The 24,360-nt window shown below is 35.8% G+C and overlaps 1 protein-coding gene across 11 annotated transcripts in view; it reads right to left on the bottom strand.

The window, feature by feature from the left end:
• EHMT1 (euchromatic histone lysine methyltransferase 1) overlaps window positions 1–24,360 on the bottom strand; it is a 297,878-nt gene that overhangs the window by 114,150 nt on the left and 159,368 nt on the right. For 8 of the 11 annotated variants that reach the window (XM_078149928.1, XM_020981693.2, XM_020981698.1 and 5 more), the window contains 5 exons: window positions 14,682–14,862; window positions 4,795–4,952; window positions 4,200–4,388; window positions 2,434–2,514; window positions 858–978 (listed from right to left, as the gene is read on the bottom strand). In XM_078149928.1, coding sequence (XP_078006054.1) covers window positions 858–978; window positions 2,434–2,514; window positions 4,200–4,388; window positions 4,795–4,952; window positions 14,682–14,862 — 730 coding nt within the window. The remainder of the gene's footprint in view (window positions 1–857; window positions 979–2,433; window positions 2,515–4,199; window positions 4,389–4,794; window positions 4,953–14,681; window positions 14,863–24,360) is intronic. The other 3 variants (XM_020981701.2, XM_020981689.2, XM_020981690.2) reach the window with 2 other exon arrangements.

The raw sequence follows: 24,360 nt of genomic DNA on the forward strand, positions 1-24,360 counted from the left end.
AAAATAATCCTTTTACAGACATCCACTGGAACAGAAAGAAAAGGAAACAGAACCCTCCAATTCTTAGATATGTAGTAACTCTCTAAAGAACTAGATGTTAAAAGCTGAGAAAGGCAACAAAGTTCCCACTGTAAAGGGCTAAGATATTTACTGTAAAGAATCCGTGCTAAGAGCAGTATACCTAGAGAGGTGCTGGCAGAAGCTTTTCTGACATGCTTTGTTTTTCTGAACAAGAACAGTGAGTGACATGAATTATCAACAAAAGATGTGGCCAGTTCAGCCAAATGTATCAAAAAGTAAGAATATCATACTTCTTGGCCTTCCTATAAAAAGACATCTTTTTAGAACTCCATCATATATATTTACAAGCCTTCTCAGCTTCTTCCCACTTCAAAAAGAAAGTAGATTGGCAATCCTATCCAACTGGGGGAGGCACTCGAAGTGGGGATGATAATATGGGCAATTTTACTTGCTCTCTACCCTGGAGCAGCTCATGAAAAGTATCTCTGGACTCTGAAATATAGAAATCTCAGAAATATTCCAGTGCTAAATTTAAATTGATTAAGTAGCTATTAAGAGCATGTCCTGACAAGGCTCTTCAGCCTTTCACTTCTAACATTAATGTTGTCAGAAAAATATTTCTTTTACAGTCCACTCATCAAAGCTCTGCAGAAATAACTATGAATCTGCTTGGACTTTGTTGCTGTAATTAAATGACCTTTCTTCTTATAACTGCTTTTAAGAGAGGGTATTTTATTTTCATCATTCACATTCAGCACCTTAAAATCAGATGGGGGGAAAAACCACCACTTGTGACCATTTCAGTTTTTTAAATACAAACTTTCAATGAATTATACCTAAGACACTGCTTTGTTTCTTTTTATTCCTCCTTCTCCTTTTCCTGGTTGGCTTAATCCATGGGCTGTCTGTCTTTCCTTTCCGTTTCAGAAGCTTCTTCTTAATGCTAGATTCTGAACTCTGGAGAATCAAAAGAGAATGTACATGCAAAATAAAGTGTTAGTAGCAAAATGGTCCTAGCAAGTTTGATTCCTGCTCCCCAATCCACTTCAACACCACCCCACTCCCCCTAAAAAAATCAACCTGCTGAATCCTCTCTCTTCAAAGAAACCTTTGAATCCCTCTTTCGCAAATGTCCTTCTAGTTCAAGGACTTGAATATATAGTATTTATATCTTTAATGAAGGGCAACATTACCCCAAATCTAGTATTTTCAGAGCCAAAGAAAATACAAATTATGATTTAGAAACCTTAGTTGATTTTAATACCAAAAAATTTTAATTAAAAGTTCATATACAGAACAAATAAACCTCCATATCAAGTGTAGATTAAGCATTCCATGTATTTTTATTCTTCTTATTCTAAAGAAGGGAAATAATGGACATTACTGAAGAGGGTCACAATTTATTTAGCATGTAACAAAATTATGGTACTTCAATGCAATTCAATAAATAATTATGAAGTGCATGCTGTATACAAGGTATTATGCTAGGTACTTGAGGTCATCCCTTACTTCAGCCACAAAATCCCTACTAAAACAACATGAATTAAAATTACCTTTCTGGTCCTCCCCAAACCCCAAGAAAAGTTCATTTTAGCATATAAAAAGATGACATAACATATTGTTGCAGATATAATTTAGGAGAAGAGTTTTAAGAACACTAAAAACAGCAAAAATTCCCTACAACTTCAGGAGAAAATCCTAGATTCAGAGCTAGAAGGGACTTCACAGATCATCTAGTTCAACCTTCATTTCACATGAGTAAACAGGCTCAGAAAAGGAAAGTGACCTGCCCAAGGTCACAGAAGGATCAGTGGAAGGACAAGGATGTGCCCTCAAAAGCTGCACTCGTTCTATGTTGCCACAATGTACCACCTCCTTCCTTATACACAATAGAAACGTCCTATTCTGTGACTCTCATCAGCATCTCACCAGTTCATTATACTGAAAAGAAACGTGAAGCACACATGCAATCCAGCAGGAGGTATGAATGAATGGTTAGGATATAAGATAGTGGAATCTTACTGGCAGCACAGAATGTATCAGAGCTAGAGTGAGGAGCCTCCACATAAACACTTTAACCAGTACCTCACTGCTTCCAATGTAATAAGAGGAACAATGGGCTCTCAAAAACAATGTCAAAAAAAGAAGAGCTGGTAAGGTCTCCCAAGCCGGAAAGTATTCAAGGACAAGGCCAGCAATGACCTAGGTACAAGCTATGTTTGCAGAGGCTCATTACCAGAAAGTTGACAACCATGTAGAGGATTTTTTGGACACAGGAAATAATGAACAGTGTACTATGGCATGAAGGGGTGATGATCATTTGAGAGAATGCTACCAATACTAATGAAATAACATTTTTTCAATTACCTAAGCACTGTTACAAAGGTGAGAATAAAATACTGTGTCTCTTACCAAATCAGATTCATCCCCATCTTCCTCTTCCTCCCCAGATTCTCCAGATTCTTGCTCCTCTTCAGACTCCCCATCTTCCATCTAAAATCACCATATAGCCAAGAGAAAAGATGCAATTCAATTCAAAATTTATTAAGCGTCTATTACGTACAAGGTACTATAATCAGTGATGGAAGAAAATACAGGAGATAATGAACTAAGACGAACCTTACTAGCCCTTGGGTATTCAAAAGACATTAAACCTCTCCTCTACTTCTCCTCACTACCTAAGGAATAAGCTAAACTAAAAGGAATTTTACTCTTAAAGAAAACAATGCATTAATATAATAAAAGAGCCAATATTTTTACCTGCTAGTATGGATTACCATGCCCCCTTTCCCCAAGAATTTTTCCTCCTACCAAATTATACTGGGAAATGGAGAGACAAGAGCATGACACAACATGTACACAAATTAGTAGGTATTAAAAAATACACAAAATAAATACAAAGTAATGGGAAGGATGAGGATAGCATTAATAACTGAGGGCATCAAGAAAGGCATCTTGTAGGAGATAGTATGTAAGTTGAACCACAAAAACCACAAGAGATTCCAATATGAGCATTCCAGGCATGAGAGATTATACACAGGAATAGAAGAGGGCAAATGGAATGGCATAAGAAGTTGCAGATCTGGAGCTGGAAGGGACCTTAAGAGATTATGTGGTCCAACCTGATTTTTTCAGAGATGGTAAAACTGAAGCCCAGAGTATTTAAGTGCCTTGCATAATATTACACAGGTAAAAAGTAGCATGGCTAGAAATTGAATTCAGGTCCTATGACTCCCATACAGGACTATAAGTAGGCCAGTTTCGCTGGAATGTAGAGTGCACTGAGAGAGTTACATAAAATAGGTCTAGAAATATGGAATAGAGTCAGAATGTGAAGGACTATAAATGCCAAACTGCAGAATTTGGATTTTATCCTAGAAGCATCTTAAACAAGGGAATGACAATACCAGGCCTATGTTTTAGGAATATCAATTTAGCAGCTAAGTGGGAAACAGACTGGAAAGAGGAGATTCAGGAATAATTCGAGACCAATTAGGAGATCATTACAAACCAGAATTATCACCTAATTTATTTTAAAAACTAACAGAAAACAATCTTATGCCCACAATCCAAAATTCAGAATTCACTGACAAAATCCATTTTTCTGGTGAAAAATGAATGCAAATAAAATATAAATTTATTTTCAAAGTAATTTCTTTGTTTTTTCAGTCTACTCTTAAATTTCCCTCAGGGACTAGGAATAGAAGGAGACTATGCCAACATATCCAGGAAATGTGTAGATGTCCAATCACTGATAAATATCAGTTAGCTAGATAAACTATTTTCACCAAGTCCAAAAACAACTGACCTCCTATGACCACAACTCAGAAATAAAGAAACAGGGGGATCCTACCTAGTATACATTTAGTATGCCATCTCTTCTTTAGAACGTGAGTCAGGTCAAAACAAGAAATGCTTCACTTGTGTCTCTGTACCTGTAACACTTAGCATAGTGTCTGCAAGCACAAGGTAAGAACTTAGGAAATGCCTGCTGACTTGCTGATTATGCAGAAAAAGACATCTCTGTAGTTCTACTGAAAAAAGGAAAAATAAAGTACCAAAATTCCAACTAAAAGCAAAAAAAGTCTATCTATAGTCAAACTGCTAAGTTCATGCTAACAAACTTTCAACAAATACTGTCAAATTTGCACTCCAAATTTCAATTGTTTTTAAAATACCTTTTGGGCCTGATCAATTTCAGATATACTCTCTTTAGAGATCCTATTGTCTTCTACAGGAAATGCAGGAGTTTGCTCAGATCCATGGTCTTCATCCTCTTCCAAGTCATCAGAGTCATCCTCTTCTGAGTCAATCTCCAAGCTCTCTCCATTTACATGAAGGCTACTATCACCTACATCCTTCTCACTCTGAAACATGAGCAGGGAAACGTTATCAAGGTGGGCTCATAGCAGTATTCCTGAACATTTTACCCAGCCACTGCAAACCAATTTGTTTTCCTTGACAAAACGAAAACTCTGAAACTTCACAGAAATGAGACTACAAAGTAAACAGAAAGATAGTGCTGAATCAAAAACTAAAATTCATATGCCATTTTATTTGAATGGCCATCCATGAAGGAAGTAATAATCCACCTAGACACAGTTTTCTGTGTCCTGTTCTTTCTAACAGAACATCATGAAACATATAGCTTAACAAGCTATCGCCATCACTAAGTTTCTCACATGACGCCCTCATCATGACAGGACTGGACAGACAGCACCCTTTGATTTTCCAATAAGCACACGAGGTAAGTACCTCACACGTCACCCTCACCTTGGTGCCCACAGTGGAATGAGCTATGCTCTTAAACATCTCAATCACCGTCCTCTGCTTTAAAACTTTGGTCTTTTTCTTAGGAACCAGGCTGTAGGTTCCCATTCTCCGTTTTTTCTTCCGAGATACTGCAGCTGCTAAAACAAAAGGCAAGCAAGCTAAAAAAAAAAAAGCCAAAAGGGGAAGAACAGAAAGAGAGAAGAAGGAAATACTATTCAAACATTTTTTAAAGGTAGATGACAGTTAATAGAATGATCACCAAAATCATCATGAAATACTATTTAAGGATGCTCAATACCTTTAGGGGAACCACTGTAATTACTACTTTGAGTTACATATTTTTCTTACGAATACTTGGTGTAGAAACTGCATCTAGATGAACACAAACTCTACTTTATACCTACCTTAAAAGGGGGGAAATGTAGCATAAGAATCATATAACATGTCAGTAGCAAGGTCCAAGAAAAGCTGTAGCCTTTCCAGGATGGTTCTGAACACACTATACACCATAATCCATGAATAGCTTTTATCCATTTTCAGAATGGGCAGATAAAAACACTCCTGCTAGAAGCAAGATGACTACTTTGCCTTTGCCTTTTCCCCATCACCCTTTTATTCATTCATTTAATCTTCCCTTACTACTTGAAAAGATAGAGAAATGGAAAACGTGGGTATGGAGGGAAGAGAGGAAATCAGCTAGTTTATTAGTCAGTGATACACATGATGAGGTAGGGGCCTAAAAAAGGAAAAAGCAAAAAATTATCCAATGTTTAAAACCAAAAAGACGATACGACAGTACTTAGTGCTTTCTTTGTTCCAGGCACTGAGCTACAAATGAAGACAATTACATTATAAACTAGAATCTGTTGCAGAAAACAAAGAAATTCTACAAAGGAATTAATAAGACCCTTGAAAACACACCTTGATACTTGATGCCATCAACATCAAAATATGCATAGAGAAGGAAATAAGTTTTTTAAAAAGTTGGAAAATATGGTGCAGGATTAGAAATCAAAATCTGGGACTCACAGACTACTCAGAAACTTCTGGCCTGTACAGCAAGGTTTATTTCCTTTACGAAGAAAGTAAGAAGGTGCTAGACAGGGCAAGAAAAAAAATCACCAAACAATAATAATAATAATAATAATAATAATAATAATAATAATAATAACAACAACCCTATCTTTACAGAATATGAATATATTGTAGGAAATGAATGTACTGCAGCAAAAATTATAGATGTAGAAGCCATTTCTATATAAGCTATCTCTGCATATAATCAGAACATCAACTAGTTATAGCAAATGTAAAAATACAATAGTAGAAGGATTAAAGATTTGAGAAAAACATGATGAAATTACAAGAGCTAACTGATTATTCAATCTAGCTATTGACTCTGAAACATAGGAAATGGATAAAAGTAAAGGATAAGGATAATAGTAAATGACACTACTGATAACCACTCTAAAGAAGGGAAATAAAGGAATTTAGAAATAAAGAAGTTTAACCAATGTAAAGCAGTCATATGATCAAGAGTCTCAGAACAGAATCAGACAACCATTCAATCTTCCTGGCAAGCAAAATGACTGACTCTTACTATCTCTGGGGCCTTAAGGAGGTCATTTAACCTCTCTGAGCTTCAGTTTCCTCACCTGTAAAATGAGGGAATCAAACTAGTTACTAGACAGTCTAGTCTCTAAGATACCATCCTATAATCTGATAGCAGTCAATAGAAGCAAAAGTTTAATGTACAAACTTATTGGCAAAGCATGAGGGAGAGCAAATCATTTAATTTTTCGGTGCCCCATATAACTCTTCAGACTTTAAGTTACAGAAGAGCTAAGGATTTGTATCAGTTGAGGAAGTCTCCTAATGACCCTAGAGGTAAAAACAAAGCAAACATCATGGAGGAGGAGAGTAGAAAAGTGTATGAGAAAAATTGGCTTCCAAAAATGTAAAAAGCAATGGAGGAGAAAATGAATCTGCATTACCATGAAATACAAAAAATGCAGATCATCTCACGAAATTTGGAGGATAACATAGAAAAGGGTTCAAGTTTGTCAGCGATTCTCTAGTGATCTATTCTCATCACCAATAACAATGAATGGAATCACCACATAAGAACATAGATATCTAGAATCAGCATACCATATGAAGTGGAAATGTCACTTTAAAAACACATTAGAAATTGTTTAAAGCACTGAGATCTGTTTTCAAAATGTCTCAAAGAAGGGAAGAATCAAAATTTTTAAAAATCACAGCCAAGTAAAGAGACTCTGGAGAGGGCATGAAAAACTACCAATCTCTATGCTTCTCCTTTATCTATAGATTTATGGGAAAGAACTACACATGCATCTCAGGTAATCTTAATAAAAATATGAGACAGAAACAGTCAGATTTTTGCAGATGATTTCCTATAGCCAAGACTATTTTCATAGACAAATGACTAACTAAAAGTATAGAGAATATAAAATCTTAACACGTTTATTACTAGTTTGTATTTCAAAATTAACAAGTACAGTGAACTGCAGCCTTAAATATTCTCCAAGAAGATATCTTCCTGTTCAGGTATTAATATCATAGGAGATTCCTAGATATATTATGCAACCATAGAATAGTCCTCTAATTATCAGTATCAAATGTGCCATAAAATAGGGAGATTTATGCTCACAAAAAATAAAAATGTTTACTAGTGTCATAAAGGATATTCTGTATAGATTTCAAATGGAAGAGGTCCTTGCCTCGCAAGTGACATTAAGCTGATTACATCAAGGTTCAGAACACTATATGCCCTCAAAATTAAATCCACTCATTTTTACTCAAAAGAAATCAACCTAACAAGCCACACAGAAAAACCCCAAAGAATGAAGAATGTCTGTTGTCTAGAATGTGACATGCAGTTGGATGAACAGTCCATTTAATTAGTCTATCAGTACACGTATCTTGGACAAGATTTACACATGGAAAATGACCTAGATCCAGAATCAAACAGAGAATTGGATTTACAAAACTACAGAGCCATTATGATAATCCCAAAATGTTGCTACACAGACACACACACAGACACACACAGACACACACAGACACACACACACACACACACACACACACACACACACACACACCCACCACTACCACCACCACCCTTTCACTGATGATATATGGTTGCAAGCCATGGAACAACACTATCTCTGTCAAATAAAAATTGAAAATTGAAAGATACATTATGAACATAAGTAGGCTGAAGCAATTAACTATGATATGCTTTACAGAAACTGTTATATAATATCATCGAGAAGATATACAATTGAAAAAGTGAACCAATTACACATTTAGAGCAAGGGATGTCACAGGGAAAACCAGAATGTTGTAGTAGTATACACAAACACTGGGAGGGGGGGGGGGGGGGAGGAAAGCTTTGAGTCAATTGGGCAGATCCTCTATGAAGCATTTATGAAAGGACATGGAAAAGAATAATATGGGACAAATATGAATAGGTTGAGATCTATACTCACATACATAAAATCACATATACACTAAAGCTTTAAAGTATTAGAAAATTGTACAAATAACCACTTCTTCATCTGAAAGACAGGGAGGACCAAGTAGAAGTATAGTATGTATAACTTTGTATCATTCTAGAGAGTAACATTTGCAAAAATGTTGGTGAACATTTGCTTCATGATTTATATTCTAAAATTTAATGCCAAATTTTCTTTATAAAGAGATACAGAAGTTACTAAATTAGTAATACATTTTAGTCAAATATCTTTCACGGGCTCATCAAAAGTATCATTTTTTTAATGTCTTAATTAACCTAGGATAAGACATGGTCACAAGCAGTAAGTTAATAATCACATTTTTTTTTACACCTTGGTATGATACTTGTCTAACATGGAAATGGTTCTAGGGAATGAAATTGTTAATATTAGTGCAATATCATATGTTTAATATGATTAAGTTGGCAGGTTTAATCTCCAGAAAATTAATTTCAAAGACCTCATTCTGTGGTTCAGGCAATAGTTTGATAGTATTTTGAGTCACAGAGCCTCATACACTTGACACTTACTACCTGTGACCCTGGGCAAGTCACTTAACCGCGATTGCCTCACCAGAAAGCAAACAAAAAAGAATTTTTTGAATCACAGGAACCTTAGAGATCATCAAGTTAATCCCCTCAATCTATAGATGAGGAAACTAAGAATGAGAGGTTAAGTGACAAACTAAATCCTAGCTAATTAAACTCAAAGTTCACAAGCAATATATAATAGAAGTGGAATTGAAGGTAGGTTCTCAGTCTCAAAATCCAATGTTCTTTCAACTTTACCACTCTGTACAATGGTACCAAACAGGACTTACTAAGTGCTGGGTGCTTTCACTGCCTTGTCCTTACAGACAACACCAATAAGCTCCTGTTGTAACAGTAATTTCTGTTGCTTAACAAAAATATTACAGACTTTACCAAAAATGAATTCCTAATTAAAACAGCTAAACATGATTGATATCACAAAACATTACTTTTAATACGAACAAAAAGCAATCAGTCAAAGAAAGCTAAGTTTAAAGTACAGTCCGGTATCATTTAACATGTAATTTTTGTAGACCACAATTTAAGGTAAACCTAATCTTAGCCAAAGACTTGATTAGAACGGTTCTTATTTTTCCTAACTCACCAGAATACTTTCCTAACATTCAGAAATCTCCTCTGAGTTGGTCCTAAAACTTCAGACTTTTGGTATTTACCAAATTGCTCCCACAAGCTGCTTTTCCTACTTTACCTCAACACTACAGCTTTGCTCCACTACATTCTATGGAAATGTCCTTTGTTTCCCCAGTTGAGAACTGGTGAATGACTGGGCTTGCAAAACTCTATCCATGGTATCTATCTGATATCAATCATATGTTGAATTACTATTGGTACTTGTTTAGAATATCCCATTTTATAATAAATCATCCTAGCATCTCCTCCATGCTGCAAATCAGTAATTCTTATGACTTAAGATTTAGGACAATTGGGCTTTTTCTTCCACCCCTGGCCTGCCAAGTTTGAGGATTTGCATGGGAGGGGTGGGGAGAAGACTGTTAGAAAGAATAGATTAGCTAGCAAATTTAGATAATTGTACTAACAAACTAGTGTGTGGGCATGGAGAGAAGGGACTTATTTTGGTAAGAGAGCTGATTTTTCCCAAATAAATGTAAAATCAACCACAGAAACGACATGACTTTAGGTAAAGAAGAGCAATCTAGTTTCAATGAAACAAAGAACTTTATTAACCTTTAGATCCTCTTTTTTCATTGTCATCATCATCAATAAAGACTTACTCAGTGACTACTAGGTACAGTATACCTATTTCATTAATCAAAACATTCTTTCCTGTAACTATCAAGCAACCAAACAACCAACAAATATTTAAGTGTGTACTGTGTGCCAGATACCCTCCTCTATAAATAATAAAACAGTTAAAATGAATCTGAATATATATCAGCAAAGGGAACAAGTCTAGGCAAGAAAGTTCCTAACTGGTTATTCATACAAATGAACAAACATTTTTAAAGTACTTACTATGTGTCAGACATTGTGCTGGGCACTGACATAAATACCTGGAAACAATCCATACCCACAAGAACTATACTGTAATGAGGAAACGTGAATATAAATCAATCTCACAATACGAAAAGAATAAAGACAAATATGGAGAAGTTAAATAAAGGAATTGGGGAGAGGCTGCTGGGGGAAGAACACTAGCAATCAGTATAATGAAGAAAGGTTTCATGTAAAAGATGGTGTTTAAGCTGAGCCTTGAAAGAATAGAGGGTTCCTCTTAAACAACAGATGGTAGAGAGGGATTACAGTCCAGGTATAAGGGGTCGGAGCCAGGGGGTGGGGCAATGCAGCCTATATAAAGGCACAGAGGCAGGAGACGGAGAATAGTTTGGTAGGACTGTAAAGTATTGGAGGAGGAATAACATACAATGAGTCTGGAAAACAGGCTAGCACGGAGTTGTATAAAGGCTTTAAAAAAAACTAAACAGGCATTTCAATTTGATTCTAGAGGCAAAAGGGTACCAATGGAGTTTTTTGAGGATAGATTATAGTGGGGAGACCTCTGAAGCAGGGAGAATTGTTAAGTGGCTGTTGAAGTAATCTAGGCAAGAAGAAACAAAGGCCTGAACTAAAGTAGTGGCTGGGTAAGTAGAAAGAATTGGGTCAAATGTGAGGTCTTGCACCAATAGAAATGGCAAAAACTAGCAACTGACTGGATATGTGAAGTCAGTGAAAGTGAAGAACCAAGAACAAAGCTGAGATTATAAACTTGAAAGACAGGAAAACAATGGTACCTTCAACAAAAATAAATAAATTTGGAAGAAGAGTGGTTCTATTTTAGACATGCTGAATTTGGGATGTCTCTGGGACAACTTCCAGTTTGAAATGTCCAAGAGGCAGTTGGTGAGGTAGAATTGAAGGTCAGGAAGAAAATGAGACTGAACACCCAGATGTGTGAATCATTTGTAGCTCAGTGCCTGGAACAAAGTAAGCACTATACAAATGTTAGAAATTATTATCTGTACTGTGATGATAATTAAACCTTGGGAGCTGATGAGGTTCTTAAAAAGCAGCCTAGAAAAATGAGACAGTCAGGGAGAGAGCTTTGAGGAACACTCACAGTTAAAGGACATAAATGACAAGCCAGCAAAGGAGACAGGAGGAATAGATAGTCAGGAAGAAAACTATGGGAGAGGAAAGTCATGAAATCCCAGGAAAAAAGCATTCAAGATCAATGTCATGCAAACGAGAGAACAAGCAAGATCAGGACAGACAAAAAAACCACATGAATTGGCAATTAAGAGATCATTGGTATTTTTGGAGACAAAAGTTTCAGAACAGTGATAAAGTCAGAAGCTAAAATACAAAAAGTTGAGGAATAAAAGGAGAGGAAGTGAAAGCAACAAAAGCAAATAGCTTTATCTAGGAGACTGGCTGCAAGAGGGAGGAAAAATATAAAGACTGTTTAAAGGGATAACAAGTTCTAGTACTGCTTAAAAGAAAGGTCTTAAAGTCTCTCTTTCTAGTCTTTAAATTAGCTATAAGATCTATTCTCTTATTCCCTAATAATCTTTCTCTGTTTTTACCAAGAGAATATTTGCACATGACATGTCTATGGTATAGTACTAAACCCACCTGTGAATAATTTTTCCCAATCAAAGGAAGTAATGTTTTCATTTATGCTTTTTAAAAAGCAGAGAAACTAGATGTTCCTAACAGTAATTTCTCACAGTTAAGTGCTAGATAGTTATTGCCTAAAGTTTTGAAATTTTTACCAAAGCCCATGTAACACAAATTACTTTCTCAAAAAGTTTCTATTTTCTTTTAAAATGACAGACCATTATTACTGTGAACGGAAATCAGACATGGCTTTTCAACATAAAGTATTACAATGGGATAATTTTATCTCCACAAGTTCATCATATGCTGAGGATCTTAATTGGTAGAGTGCATCATTCTTCAAATAGCAATGAGTTGACATTCTAGGACACAGTAAATATATTCATTTAATGGTCTGATATTCATCAAGTGATAGAGTTTCTTAAGATAAACTGGATTAAAATACACCTATACGCTAGTATCTTTTAAGTTAAGAAGAGCCAATTCAAGGCTGAATTAGAGACCAAAATATCTCACATAGCAGAAAATGCTAACCTACAGCAATTGGCTACAACAAAAGCTGATTTTTCTATCATTTTTATTAAGCTTTGAAGATTAACAATCTGATAGGACTATGTGTTTTAGACTACAGATTCAGAATCCAAATGCAAATTCACTGGAGCAGATGGGCTCTGTACTTGGTTGTTTAGGATGCTGACCATGTGTATGGATGTAGATTATAACTTCTATGAGGGGCAGGGCTGATATATTACATAACTCTACATCTTTCCTAACTCCTAGCAAAAAGTTTGCAAGGCAGATGTTAAATAATGTTGGTTGAATTGAACTGATAAAACTTAAAGGAATTTTTAACAGACAGAAAACTTTCTTACCAGTGTTACTAGATAAAAGGGGTCAGAAAAAGAAAATGAAAGTGAGATGAACTTGGCCCTCACTTCCACTTCTGCACCAGGAAGATACTCATAAGGGCTCTGCCTGTGAACTAGAATGACACCTGCTATCTACAATGAAATACACTAATATCAGGATTTTTTTCATCCATTTGTTCACCCACTTAACCCTAAGGTAATTTAACTATTAATATATTTGATACTGACCCACTCAGTACAGAAAATCAACACTGGTACTCGAACAATAGTGTAAGAAAGTATTGATCTGTATATAGTCTTTAGTCTGACGAGCCCTGTGACTTGAAGGCAGGCACTTAAGATTATAAGCAGGAGGACTGATCACTGTGATCACTGAACAGAGCAAAGGTAATGAGTCCATGGAGGAATAAATACAAGACTCTGGCTTCATTGGCATCATCTTTCGAATCAAAGGAGCTTACTAGATATATAGAATATGGAGATGAAAGGGATCTTAAATATTACTAAAGAGGTTATGTGACTTGCCCAAGACCATACAGCTGGTAAAGGGGAGAGTTAAGATATGAATTCAAGGTTTCTGACTCCAAATTTAATAGTCTTTCTATTACAATGGTCACTAGATTTTCCATTTTGCAGATAAAAATGCAAGGCAGAAAGGAAAAGAAAAGCATTATATGCTTTGAGAAAAAAATCATTGTCAATGTTAAATTAGGTTTAGCTACTCTTAAATAAAATACAACAAAAGTTAGAGTAGTAGTAAGTTAGCTCTGTAAATGGTTACTACAAGGCACTCTGTTTAATTAGATTACTAGCTCATTTAAGGCAGAAATCAAGCCCTATACTTCTTTGTCTCTTACATAGTTCCTAAATAGCAGCACCTCATACAGTGTAGTCAATGTGTGGTAGTTGTAAATTAGCTTAAAATAAATAAATAAAGTAAGTAAGTAAATAAATAAATAAATGATAAGGGCTCCATTAATTTGAAATCTGTTGAGACTGAACTGGAGTTAAAGTTTACTTTTGATAAATTTGTTTCTTTACACATATATCACAAAGCAACAACGTCAAGGAGCTTACAGAAGTTTAAAATCCTTAAAGATATTTTCCATGTACCCTTATGTCTTTCAAGAGGTACCTATACTCATACAAAAATTCACGGGCTAACACAAAATCAGTCATTTATTTATTCACTTGAAACAAAAAGCCCTCTAATGACCTCTCTAATCACAATCTGAATGAACTTAGTGAGCTTAATTTGAGCTTTTGTATGCACTTCAAAGACACAGGATAAGAGCCAGAGCTAGAAAGGACCTTAGCAATCCAATGCCCTCATTTTAAAGGGAAGGATATTGAGACTCAGGAATGTGAAGATTTGGCCCAAATTCACAAAGCATGTAAGAAATGGGTTTGAAGCTCAAATCACCTGACTCCCTACTCCACAGCTCTTTCCCCAACACCTTCTAAAGTGCACTTCTCGGAAAATATTCTACAAATCCAAGTTTTCACTCCAAAATAGTGCTATTTTGATGCATTTTAAGAATGAAAACCTTCACTGTAAGACTAAAAACAAGAGTATTACAAGACTTGACATCAATTTATTAAGACACGAAATTATTGAAGGGAAAGAATGTTTTTGCCAAGCTTCTATAAAGCATTAAAAAAGTCTCATAAAGGATCCCACGGGTAAATATAAAATGACTTATCAATTCTAAAGAAAATTGCTTGAGAGTCAATACAAGGGCTAGAAAAGTCAAGCATTCTTCGTGGCTCTTCTGCTCTACAGAAGAGAGATTTTATACATCAATCAACAGATTTCAAGAAGAAAGAGTTGTTGTTAGGTGTTCCCTCTTTACCTGTCTGTGATTTTGTGGTGGCCATGTAGCATTGGTTCTGAGGTAGCGACGGATGAAGGGATGAGAGAGGGGGCAAAAGCTGCTGTTTTCCAAACTCCGTAACATTTTTGTTGCTTTCCTCCTTTGATTCTTTATGATCTCTAGAATCTCGAACTTCTCTGGGGTCCTTACTGGTTGCATGCTTCAAAACAAAGAGAATTAATGACTGAGAGTGCAAAGAAGTTGCTACTAAAATAATATTCTCAATCAAAAAAAAATTTTTTAGTTTTTTTCTCATGCTGCCCTCAACTGGAAATATTTGTATTTAAAGAAGACAAAACCAACTAATTTGCATGTTATGTGCTACATAACATGAACAATGACAAAAGTATTCTTGGCCTAAGTTACATCCCTAAGATGATAATTTTTTAAAAGACACAAGTAAAAAAAAAATTATTGTTCTAAAGAGTATTTTTAAAAAGGAAAATCAACATGTTTAGGGAAAAAAAATCAATGTTTTACAAATAAATTCATGACAATGACCTGAATCACAGCATGCTAGTTTTTTGTTTTGTTTTGTTTTCAAGTTACCTTCTGGGAAAACTATCTCATGTTAGATGGCTTCAACTATCATCTATATGAAAATGACTACAAAATCTACACTTTTAGGCCTTTCTACAGTTCCGTTTCTCTAGCTCTATGCTAGCCTCTTACTTTTACTGCTCCTCCTATTTGGTTCCTATCACTAGGCCTCAATGCATTTCAGAATCTATTTCCCCAAATACCCTTCTGGTCTACACTATCTTAACCTCCTGTACATATTTACAACTACCATTCCATATAATCTTTCCCATTTTTGTGTCTTTATGCCCTTGAAAGTTAACCACAAGCAAACACTACAGTAGCCAACTTTAAATGCCACACTTATTAGCATCTCTCTGCTCAAAAAGCTCCCTATTGCCAATCCCGCATAAAATATAAACTCCTATAATAACTCTCCATGGTTCTCCACCAATTCCTTCCCTATATCAACTTCCTACCACTCCCCAATGAAGACTTTCCACTGGAATAAACCAACAAGCTGTACTTAAATATCTCATTTACTCTTGTTTGCCTAAACTTGCCATGAACTCCACCTGGAATACCCATAACTTTTTTCTCTACTATTCCTGTCTCTTCTTTCTTGAAGTTATCTCAAAATATATCTCTTCCAAGAAACTTCATTTATTAGATTTGCTTTACACTGAAAAAAATCTGTATTCCTCTACCAATTTCACTTGGAGATGATACATCTTCAACAGTACTTTAAGTGCTATGAGCATAGAGACTAGGTTCATTTCTTTTGTATCCCCCCCCCCCATTACCAGGAACAGTGCTTTTTGGACAAAGAGCTCTGACAGGTTGGATTAATATGTAAAATATGGAATATATATATATATATATATGTATATATGTGTACAGACACATACATATATACATACAGAAAAACAATCATGAAAGCGAATAAAAGAAGATATATATATATATATATATATATATATATATATATATGCTTTTTCTAAACTATACTATTCTAACTAATGAACTAGTGACCAGCAAATAAAACCTGCTGAACTTAGGGTTTTGAGAAAAAGATAATATCTAAGTGAGAAGATGAAAACATAAATTCACCATCAAAAACAGACAAATCGTCACTTGTAACAATCCTTGTAACAGTGCATAAAATGTGGCCCAAAGAGTGCTAAATAACTTATTGCCATTATATCTACCTAGGAGTTAACTTTAACCTTCTCAGACTCCCCTTATTCCAATGACTATTGTAGAAGAAAGATAAAATAAAGTTTTTGATCCCATTCACTTCATAGATTTTTGGCTTTTACTTACAGATATGTTAATAACTGCTTCTGGAAATTAAATGCTACCAGACATTCCTTCATCAAAGGAAGAAAAATCAAATGAATAGAGAGATCCAAGACCCATATCCCAGACCATGTAGAGCTAGCATGAACCATACAAATGAAGAAATGTTCTTTCAAGATGGTTTTCTAGAACATTTTTTAAACGTCTATTACAAAACCATAAAGATGGGAGAATAAGAGTTTCCTTATCTGCTCCAAAAAAGTTCTAAACTTCCCTTGGAGGAAGAGGTTTTGGATTAAAAGGTCTATCATGATAGCTGAGTCTGTAGGGAGAACCTCAAATCTTTTTCCAACTTTTGTTAAGCAGTGGACTATGTCAGAAATGAATAAACGTAAGAAAGGGGAAGGGACTTCACAAAAGCGTTCATCTGCTTTCAAAGTCTATCTTAGTCCTGTGTCTATCAGAGTAATATCTTCCCGAATTAACTTAAATTTAAACAAAATCCAAAAGAAGAGCCATCTAAATAACAGTCTAGCAACCATTTATAGGTTAAAGACAGAGACAAGAAAGTCTTAGATATTTATTATGACAAGATGATTTTAACAAAACTATTATAACCAAGAATTGCAGCATGATGAACTGGACAGAGGAGACTTGGCCCTGGAGTCAGAAGATATGATTTCATGTGTTATCATGAGATCATGGCAAATCACTCAACCACTCAATGGCCCAGGTAACATTCTAAGACAGTTAGGTTATGGGTGAATTGCTGATCTGCATAGATGAATCCAGCTTTCATCCTAGGAATGCCCATTACTTACAACTGGAGGTCTAGACCCCACCAAAAAAACTTTAGTTAGGACACTCTTTTACAAATTGGGTACTATTTTTTAAAAATCTTTCTGCATCTCAAAATGAATAGAAAAACAGCTAGAAAGCAAATATTGTAATGAAAATTACTACAAAAGAGGTAGTGGCATTTGAATTAAATAATACAAAAACAGAATAACTATACCATCTGATACTGGTACGGTACTTTAGATCTAGTTTACAAAGCATTTTCACAACCATTATCACATATGATAACCCAAAACTAGCCTATAAAGTAGGCAAGGAGGTTATTATCCTTTTTTACAGGTTAAGAAACTAAAGCTCAGGAAAAGTAAATGACTTGCTCACATTCACAAAGCTAATAAATGGTAAAATAATATTTCTAACTTAGAATAATCCAATGGTCTTATCAATAAACCATACTGTCTTCAAGACTTTTGCATTTACCTGACTACTGTCCAGGTTCCTATATAATTTCTATCTACCTTAATTTTACCATCTAATCCACTCATTTCCATTCCTGGCTAAAGCTAGCCTACCCATTTGTGCCTACCCATTCGTGGCATCTTTAGTTTTTGTATGTCTATGTAGATATCAGAATGGGTATGAAAGGGATGAGCACCGCTATGTGTAGATTGGGGGAAAAGGAGTTTGGGACAGGAACCTCTGCATGTATGTCTATCTGTCCTAAAGCATCCAGGGTGAGGTAGGATGGATGAGATCTGTTAACTGGTCATATTATAAGCTTATTATAAATTCATCCCAATCATCCACACAAAAAGGACTATAACAGTCCCAAATTTGGGATTTATTCTGTGAAGTTTGGATTCAATCAAAGGGCTTCACTTGAAGACCTGGAGGGCCACATGTGACCTAGAGGCCACAAGTTTCCTACCCCTCAATTAAATGGTTCCACATTGAGGACAGGCTTTTTCTAATTTCAAGCAAGTGTAGGGAAAGTTTTATTTATAGGGCATCTTGATCTTCAAGCAACTAAAATTCAGATCTTATTTTATGACAAAAATGATTCATAATAAATATATTATACTTTTGATTAACACAAATGCTTCCTCATTCATCTTTCCATCAGAATCCTCCCTGCATAATACTGACATCTGTCTTATTTACTTTATCGGATATGTACTGGCAACATGGAAAAGGGCTAGGTACCAATTCAGCACACCAAAGTATGCTTAGTACCAGCTAGGATAAACATAAATTACATTCCAAGCAAAAGATTACTGAACTGAAAAATTCAAGATTGTCCTGAACACAGAAAGAAAAATCATCAATTTAAATGTCTACATATGCTATAGGAAAGAGATTCTCCTCTAAGGTCCCTTCCAGCTCTAAATCTATGAACATCATCTATGATTCACCTAAATTTTACATCTTCTGTTCAAATGGAAGGATGGGAAACAAAAAAATCAAAAGGATTCTAATATATGAACCCTTAAAAGTGGTCCCAGAAAGTTTACAGATTATAATTACATTTTTCAGTGGAAAACCACCAAAGGTCATTCAACTTTTAGAACACTTTGAGCTATCAAAAACTAAACTGGAAAAAAAAAAAGCATAAAATAAACACAGTGACGTGGATTTCCTATTAACTAGCTCCAGGCCTCGGTTTCCTTTTTTGCAAATAAGAGAGTGGAAAGAGTAAATTCTATTGCTAAAATTCCTTTCACATCTAATCAAGTTGAACCCTATGATTCTATATGAAATTCTATTTATCTATTCAACTTTATCTTTCCTCTTTGCCTCAAAACAAATTCTTAATCTTTAGTCAGTCTGTGCTTGAAGCTACACTCCTCAATATCTCCCATATAAGACTCATCTGACAAATAATCATTGATCGCTTTTTAAAATTTTTTTTTATTCAGTTGGGGTTAAGTGACTTGTCCAGGGTCACACAGCTAGTAAGTGTCAAGTGCTTGGTCTGAGGCCGGATTTGAACTCAGGTACTCCTGACTCCAGGGCCGGTGCTCTATCCACTGCGCCACCTACCTGCCCCGATTGCTTTTTTTTTATATGTAGGATGTAGGATACTATGGGGAAGGAGTGTGGAACCTGCAGCCTTGAGGCCACATGTGGTCCTCTAGATCCTCATAAATCCTCAAAAATCTTTTTATTAAGGGGATTTGTTCTATGAAGTTTAGATTCAATCAAAGGGCCCCACTTGGGGACCTAGAGGGTTGCATGTGGCCTCGAGGCCACAGGGTCTCCACCCCTACACGGGGTATAAAAAGTAGAATAAGACACAGCCCTTGTCATAATGATCCATCCTTCAAAATATGTTTCAAAGTCTGTAACCATCCCATAATGACTGTTCCCTCCTTCAAACTGTATGTAATATTTTTAAACCTCTATCACACAATTATCAACTGATTATATACTGTCTTGTATTATGTTCTTTTTGTTTTGTTGTTCACTCATTTTCAGTCATGGCTGACTTTTCATGACCCCATTTGGGGTTTTCTTAGCAAAGATAGTGGCGTAATTTGCCATTTCCTTCTCCAGTTCATTTTATAGAACAGGAAACTGAGGCAAACAGGGTTAAGTGACTTGGCAAGGTTCACACAAAGTAAATGTTTGAAGCCAGATTTAAGCTCAGGTCTTCCTGACTCCAGGCCTAGCACTCTATCCACTGAACCACCTAACTCGCCCATTCTCGTTGTTATCTTCCTCACAAGGTTGTTATGAGGAAAATTATGAAGAAAATGCTTTGGGATCCTTCAAGCACCACAGAAATGTGAGCTATAATTCTTGTCTTACACGGGTGGACAAACAGGAACACACACACACAAACACATGCATGCACAGAGTAGGCAATTAATAGATATTTGATGATCTGAAAAGTCCAGTTCCAGAGAAAACCTTAAAATGAAAAGCTGTATAATCAAAAGGCTTTATATGACAGACCAAAACAACTGAAGCAAGTCAAATCAATTCAATTCCAGTACAAGATAAGAATATGTGCAATCCCTTCAGAGTCTGATCTAGAAGCAAAACTAACAACAAGTAAGAATCAAAATGCTCCAATGTTTTGAAAGCTACATTTTTAGCAGAATTTGGAAATCAGAAAAGTCACCTTTATTATAAGGATTCCATCTTTACAGTTTATTTTAAAAGCAGAACATAGGTTCCTTCTAATTAAATTTTTGGACAAAAATAGGGAAATTAGAGTGTCCCAGATATTAAATAAATGGCAAAATATGAAGATTAACAAGACAAAATGCAAGTATCTAACTAATTATGCCATGGACACAGAACTGAGGTTTTCAAAAACCAAATAATTTCTCTCTTATCTATTCTTAAGGCACTATACACTATATACTCCTTTATGGTTCATCAAATTCCAATTTGTATCATATTAATCTTATCTATTAGACTGCAAGCTCCCTTAGCATGAATACCATTTGTTATTTATCCAGACCATCTTCTCTCCCCCCAGAAGTCAACAAATATTTATGAAACTCCCACTATGTTCCAGTTTAGTACTGGGGATACAAAGAAAGGCAAAAAACAGTCCTAGTTCTCCAAGAGCACACATTTTAATGAGGGAGACAACACAAAACCAACTATGTACAAATAAGATATACATAGGAAAAACTGGAAAGACTCAACAGAGGAAAGGCACCAGCATTAAGAAGGATCAGGAAAACTTCTCATAGAAGGTAGGATTTTATGCAAATCAAAACAGCTACGAGGTACCACATCATATATATCAGATTGGCCAACATGACAAAACAAGAAAATAATAAATACTGCAGAAGATGTGGGAAAATTGGAACACTAATGCATTGTTGGTAGAGTTGTAAAATGATCCAACCATTCTAGAGAGCAATTTGGAACTATGCACAAAGGGCTATAAAACTGTGCATACCCTTTGACCTAGCAATGGCACTTCTAGATCTGTAACACAAAGAGATCAGGGACAAAAGAAAAAGAAACTTATAGCAGCTCTTTTTGTGGTGGCAAAGAACTGGATATTAAGGGGATGCCCATCAACTGGGGAATGGCTGAACAAATTCTGGCATATGAATGTAATGGAATACTATGGTGCTACAGGAAATGATGAGCAGATGGATTTCATAAAAACCTGGAAAGGCTTATATGAATTGGTGCTGAATGAAGTGAGCAGAACCAGGAGAACGTTGTGCACAGTAACAGCCACACTATATGATGACTGACTTTGACATACTTGGCTCTTCTCAAGGATCTAAGACAACTCCAAGAGACTCATGATGGAAAATGCTATCCACATCCAGGAAAGGAAGTATGGAGTCTAAATGTAGATCAAAGCATACATACTATGTACTCTCTTTTTTGTTGCTGTTGTTGTTTGTTTCTTCTTTCTCATGGTTTCTCCTATTGGTTCTAACTCTTCCTTACAACATGGCTAATGCATGTGAAAATATGGCTGATATGAGTGTATACGTAGAGACTGTATCAGATTGCATGCCGTCTTGAGGAGGTGGGAGGGGAGAAAATTTAGAACTCAAAATTTTATGGAAGTGAATGTTGAAAACTAAAAATAGATAAATGAATAAATAAATTTTTTTTTTAAAAAAGGGAAGAATAGGAAGAACAGAAGGAGGAGGAAACGGAAATGGGATTTTAGATGGGACTTGACAGAAGTCAGGGAAGCCAGGAAGTGGAGATAAGGAGGGAGAGTATTCTATACATGAGGGACAATCAGTAAAAATGCCTGGAGCTAGGAGATAGAGTGTCTTTTGCAAGGAAAAGCCAAGATAGCAGTGTCACAGGATCACAAGGCCCATGAGACTAAGGTGTAAGAAGACCAGAAAGGTAGGAGAGGACCAGGTTATGAAGGACTTTAAAAGTCAATTATTTGATTTTATATTTGATCCTGGAGGTAAGAGTACACCTAAGAGTGCTTAATGAGCGTCTGCTGGTAAGTACACGATTCAGTTCCAAAGGAAGGTTATACCAAAAAAACCTATTTTCATAGAGAAAATTTCCATACACTGTCTAGGTCTTGGCTAGGAAAATTCTATTACACTAGGGGGAGGGAAACCATGTATTGATAGAACCACAAAAAATACTAGAAATGATATGAATTCAAAGAATGCCTGGCCTCAAAAGTTCCTTAATGTCTTCAACTCCAAACACCTTTACCTCCACTTTGGCAAATGAGTTGAATAGCCAGCTAAATAACTTTACCATTATTTGCCCTATTTCTCTGGAATAGGGAATTGGAAGGGCAGCTATGATTTTTCCATGGTCAGCCATTTCAAAAATGCTCTCACACCAATAACATAAAATTCTCCATCCTTTTCACCAGAGCAGCCTTGCCAATATTCTACCACAGATAATCCCCATTCCAATCCAACAGGGATTTATACAGAGTCTAATATGTGCAAGGAAGGCACTTGCTAAACAAGGAAATACAAACAGACAAAATTAAAACAGTCCTTGCCTTTGAAAAGCTTATATTCTAATAAGATGACACAATATATAAACAGATCAGCAGATATACAATTATATAACGAAGAAAACAAAACCAGGATGATTACTGAAGGCTTAACTTAAGAGGTGACACATAAGCTAAGCCTTGAAGGAATTCAGGGACTTTTAAGAGTCAGAAGCTAACAGGAAGCACATTCTATGGATGGAACAACCTATATAAAGGCCAAGAGACAGCAGATAAAATAGTCAATTTGAGTATTAACAAGTATGCTATTGGAACATTATATGCATTGTTGGAGTTGTGAACTGATCAAACCATTCTGGAGAGCCATTTGGAACTATGCCCAAAGGGCTATAAAACTGTACATATCCTTCAATCCAGCAATACCACTACTAGGTCTGTAACACAAACAGATCTGGGACAAAAGAAAAAGAAACTATATGTACAAAAATATTTATAGCAACCCTTTTCATGGTGGCAAAGAACTGGATATTAAGGCGATGCCCATCAGTTGGGGAATGGCTGAATAAGCTGTGGTATATGAATGTAATGGAATACTATGGTGCTATAGGAAATGACGAGCACGTGGATTTCAGAAAAACCTGGAAAGACTTACATGAATTGGTGCTGAGTGAAGTGAGCAGAACCAGGAGGGCATTGTACACAGTAACAGCAACACTGTGCAATGACCAACTTTGACAGACTTAGTTCTTCTCAACGGCTCAATGATCCAAAACAATTCTAAAAGACTCATAAAGGAAAATGCTATCCACACCCAGAGAAAGAACTATGAAGTCTGAATGCAGATAGAAGCATATTATTTTCACTTTTTTTGTTTTTCTTCTTTCTCGTAGTTTTTCCCTTTAGTTCTGATTTTTTTTCCACAACATGACTAATGTGGAAATATGTTTAAAGTGACTGTACATGTATAGCCTACATCAGATTGTTTGGGGAGGGAAGTAGAAAAAATCGGAACTCAAAAATCTTACAAAAATGAATGTTGAAAACTATCTTTACATGTAATTGCAAAAAATAAAATACTATTAAATGGGGGGGGGGAGAGAATAAGCATGCCAATTTGTATAGAATATACAGTGCCTGAAAAGTCACAATGACAAATAAGCCTGTAAAAACAGACTGAAGTCAGACCGTGAAAGGCTTTAAGATGATGAATTTTTATTGTATCCTTGAGGCAATAGAGAGTTGCTAAAGATTCTTGAGCGACAGTGTCAGATATGCACTTTATTAAAAAGCTTATTCTGGCAGCTCTGTGAAAGATGAAGAAGGGAAAGACTGGTAGCCTGGAATCCAATTAAGTGGCTGTTAACACTAGTCAACAGCCAAGAATCGTTGAGGGCCTGAATTAACTAGAGTGGTGACTGTATGAGAGAAGAAAAAAGGATGAATATGAGATATTTTGTGGCAATGGAACAGACGAGACTTGGCAACTAATTAGGTGTGGGCAATGAGAAAGAAGCAAGAGTAGAGGATGATGCTAAGGTTGCAAATTCGGTGACTAGAAGGATGGTGGTGCCCTCAACAAAAGCAAACATTAGCATGAGGGGTATATTAGGA

Source organism: Phascolarctos cinereus, unplaced genomic scaffold (assembly GCF_003287225.1).
Source record: "Phascolarctos cinereus isolate Bilbo 61053 unplaced genomic scaffold, phaCin_HiC Scaffold_2;HRSCAF=192, whole genome shotgun sequence".
Taxonomy (NCBI): Eukaryota; Metazoa; Chordata; class Mammalia; order Diprotodontia; family Phascolarctidae; genus Phascolarctos; species Phascolarctos cinereus.